We start from the raw sequence: 3,841 nt of genomic DNA, 5'->3' as shown, positions 1-3,841 counted from the left end.
TAAAAATAAATATTTTGTAATACTTTTGGAAAAAAAAATAATGCCCAACACATAACGTATTGAATCATTTTATGGATTGTAGAAAATCTTGTACTAACATTTTCCTTTCAAAGCTAATCCATATCACCATATCCACAAATATGGCATCATTTACTTGATCTAAAACCATTAATGAACAATATTATAGACGTTAGGTGTTTTAATCTATGCTAGGATCATGACCTAAGTGGGTGTTTGGCAATAAAGTTAATCTCTATGCTAATAAAGAAAAATAAAAACTAAAGTGAGATTTATAATATAATAAATTTCAGGAATATTTACATACTTCGGACTACAATGGTAATTGGTTTTATGAAAAATATTTATAACGTTTTTTGAAAAAAAGTAATATTTAAAAGTTTCCTTTATTGTAATTGCGAATTAGAAATACTCCTTAAAACCATTGACTCGCAGTTTCGCATCAAATCTAGAGAAAGCTTTTATTATATGATAAATGCAATATATTTAATGGTTACTTAAGTCATCTGGAGTATATTTTTTTGCTTCCATATATCTCGCCACATCACTGTCACATTTTAACATTAACGATAATTCCTTTGTAGTAAGTGGACCTTTGTGACTGTGGAAACGTTTTATAGTCTGAAAAGTATTGAAATGCATTAAAAAATATAGTTTAATATAATATAACATTTTTACAAGTATGTAAATTTAGGTCCTATAATGGTTGACATGATTTTAGAAAATAAATAGAAACTATTGGCCAGAAATATTCCGAGATAATAAATATATTCTGTTTCATCTTACATAATGTACCATGTAACAATCATATGTATAAAAAATATACAGAATCTTACAGAAAGTTATACTTATTATTTTTCATGTATATAATTATGTCGAAATAGTATTTATTTCAAAACGTTAGCCAGTTAATTAAATATTTGTACAGTTAAAAAACCCGTTTTTAAATAATTACTAGCTAAATCTTAATTATGTTTTAAAATGTTTCTATAGTATTGATATAAAAATTAAAAATCATTCGAATGAATTTCAAACATTATAATTTCAATACAACATTTTTTGACATAATAACTAGCGTTCACAATTTACGTTTTATAAAAACAACAACTTTATTCTAAAAAACAAATTACAATAGAACAAGTTGCCTTTTACGTTGGTTTGCCTGCAATCACACAACATACTAGCCAGTTTTATGAGAAAAGTAAATAGAAAATTAACCCAAGTAAATTAATTAAATGTAATAATCATTGTTTAATTGATTAAAAAAAAAAAATACTTAAGTCACAAAGATAAATTTACTCAAAGGTCTTCTGAAAAAAATGGTTTACATTATACTATTTATTATTAAGAATGCATTACAAGAGCAAATTGTCTATTTCACAGTTTGCCTACATGCAGAATTTTTTTAAACCTTATTCGAATAATATTTCTAAAATTATGCTTACATCTGGATTATTTAAAAACTCTCTTATTGTTGTGTTCATCTTGCCGCAAATGAAAAATACGATTTTTCCGAATAGAACTTCATGATATGACTCATCGTCTGGAGAGTCTTTAACTAAATAGGTATACAATTGATGTTTAGTCATTAAAATGTATGTTAGGTATATTTTTATAATATATACATTATACAGTAGTTGCACAGTATTCAGGAAAGTTATTAAAGAACCAAAGTTACACTACCCTCCAAACATCGGCCTTAAACATTAGAGTGAAAGTTACTTTATTGACTATCTACATAACACATTTTTTCTCTTTTACACTTGGCCAGAGTAACTTTTAATACTTAAATTGTAATTAAAAAATAAAGCTCACTTATTTGAAAAATAGTAAATAAACATATTTTTTGACAGATAATGAGCTATGAAAATATGTTGTTTGAGTAATTATTATTTAATGTCAGCGTGTCACTATACCAGGGAAAAAACTAAATTGTTTAATATTGTTTTAAATGATTAGTATATGATTTAGTTTAAATATTATAACATCAACAAATTCTGATTGAAATTGGCAATATTTTGACTTTCTGATAAGACTATGTTAAAAACAATTTTTATGTCGGAAAAAAGGCATAAATTAAATTAAAATGTTTACCGTTGGCTTTTTTATTACAAGTTCAAATCCAGTTAAGCTAATAATAGTTGTGTAAAATAAAATGAATCTTTTTATGTTTTCCGGACTACAGTGATAACATTTGGTTTTAGAATAATATTTATCATGTTTTAGAAAAAAAAAAGTTAAATGTATAAGTTTCATTTTTTTTTTTGCGATTAAAAATACTTCCTAAAACCCCCTGCCTCTCAGCTTTGCATAAATTCTAGAGAAATCTTTTATTATATGATACATGTAGTAAATCAAATGGTTACTTAAGTCGTTTCTCGTCTTATGATTGTTTACGAGATATTCATCGACATAATTTTGATATTTGTCGCCCAAATAATTCAATATTTGACCCGCAGTAAGAGCATTGAACTGGCTGGAATGTTGGTAACTAAGGTTTACAAAAGTGTTTCTTGCATAATCGTCTAAACGCTGAAAAGCGTTGAAGAAACACATTATTAAAAATTATAGCTGGGTATAACCCAACGCCTTAAAAGGTGAGTAAATTTAAACGCTATGATTGTTATAAATAAAATGTACATTTTTCGAATAACTTTTAATGTTTATATTTATTTTTTATCTAGATGATTATTTAGAGAACATTTTATTTGAATTATGCAAAACTGCATGCAATATCAAAACATACAACGCAATTCTAGATAAAATTAAAATAATCTACATACAAAGGGAACTTAATACAAAAAAATATAATAATCATATTTTTTATTTAATAAAAAAAAAAAATACAATTTGCAAGCTGATAACCGTATATTCAGTTTGCATGATACTTACCGCTTCTTCAACTGTGCGCCTGTACGCAACAGTTTGACCAAATAAATGTATAGTAAAACATAAAACCAAAATGTATTTTATATTCATATTCTGTTTTTTTATACTTCGTAAGTATTTAAAGTACGTGTTTAAATTTCAGTTAAAAAAGCTAGAAGTGATTTTCTTATCGATTGGTAAGTTATATTTATAGTGCATTCTTGAAGAATAACATGCTAATAATGTGAATAATATTTTATCAAACAACAGTATGTTTTTAAAAGTTTTAGTTAAAGTTTGATGTAGAACGGTTTTGCTATTTTGTAAACAACACTTTGGCGTTAAGTAAAGCAAAACATATTTTTATGCCGAAGAATTGTTTGATGTAAACAAATACGAAACAAATCATTTAGCAAGTATACATTTCAATAGTAATATAATATAGATATTATCTAAAAAATCATGCTTTACTTGTAACGCTGTTGTGGTTTATAATAATACAAAAGTTGACAATATTTACAATAACCTACGTGTGTACATTACAACCTTTGGTGTTTTTGTACCTACACGAGCTATGGATGTAAGCTACGAGAAAAATTATGTTTTGAAAATGTTTATTACAATTTAATTTATTTAAAAAAAAATACCATATCGTGTTGGATTTGGCAGCGAAATTCCTTTTTATATATTTTATCTTATTTTACATTGATATAATATGCTGCTTCGAAATTATAAATAAGTAGTATATCGTGGGTACAAATACGAAACAAACAAAGTACATCAGCGTAAATCTAATACCTAACTTTTTGCTCCTTATCAAATCTGAAAACAGAATACGTTTTTATGATTCAAACCATAATATTGACAAAACATACCAGATGAATAACTTTTTTAAGTTTGGTTGAAAACTAACCACATATTTTCTATACTTGATATTTTCTATTGAAAATATAGT

At 25.5% G+C, this 3,841-nt stretch overlaps 1 protein-coding gene across 1 annotated transcript; it reads right to left on the bottom strand.

The window, feature by feature from the left end:
* Positions 1-504: 504 nt before the first annotated feature.
* Positions 505-3,008, bottom strand: LOC126842193 (uncharacterized). The gene is made up of 4 exons (XM_050579082.1): positions 2,911-3,008; positions 2,385-2,550; positions 1,464-1,576; positions 505-639 (listed from the first exon to the last, which is right to left on the bottom strand). Exons 1-4 carry the CDS (start codon positions 2,995-2,997, stop codon positions 505-507), a joined length of 501 nt encoding a protein of 166 aa, XP_050435039.1. The 5' UTR covers positions 2,998-3,008.
* Positions 3,009-3,841: the final 833 nt, after the last annotated feature.

Source organism: Adelges cooleyi, unplaced genomic scaffold, assembly GCF_023614345.1.
Source record: "Adelges cooleyi isolate 19-005CV unplaced genomic scaffold, UGA_ACOO_1.1 ACOO_flye_CR_arks_rails_tigmint_CR_PRNA_108, whole genome shotgun sequence".
NCBI lineage: Eukaryota > Metazoa > Arthropoda > Insecta > Hemiptera > Adelgidae > Adelges > Adelges cooleyi.
This window is presented reverse-complemented; position numbering and strand designations above follow the sequence as displayed.

Excerpts from the sequence above, each read along its gene's own strand:
- LOC126842193 (XM_050579082.1), bottom strand. The coding sequence starts at position 2,997 with ATGAATATAAAATACATTTTGGTTTTATGTTTTACTATACATTTATTT. Across the intron at positions 2,551-2,910 it reads GGCGCACAGTTGAAGAAGCG|CGTTTAGACGATTATGCAAG; the intron begins GTAAGTATCATG and ends AACGCTTTTCAG. Across the intron at positions 640-1,463 it reads AGTTTTTAAATAATCCAGAT|ACTATAAAACGTTTCCACAG; the intron begins GTAAGCATAATT and ends AATACTTTTCAG.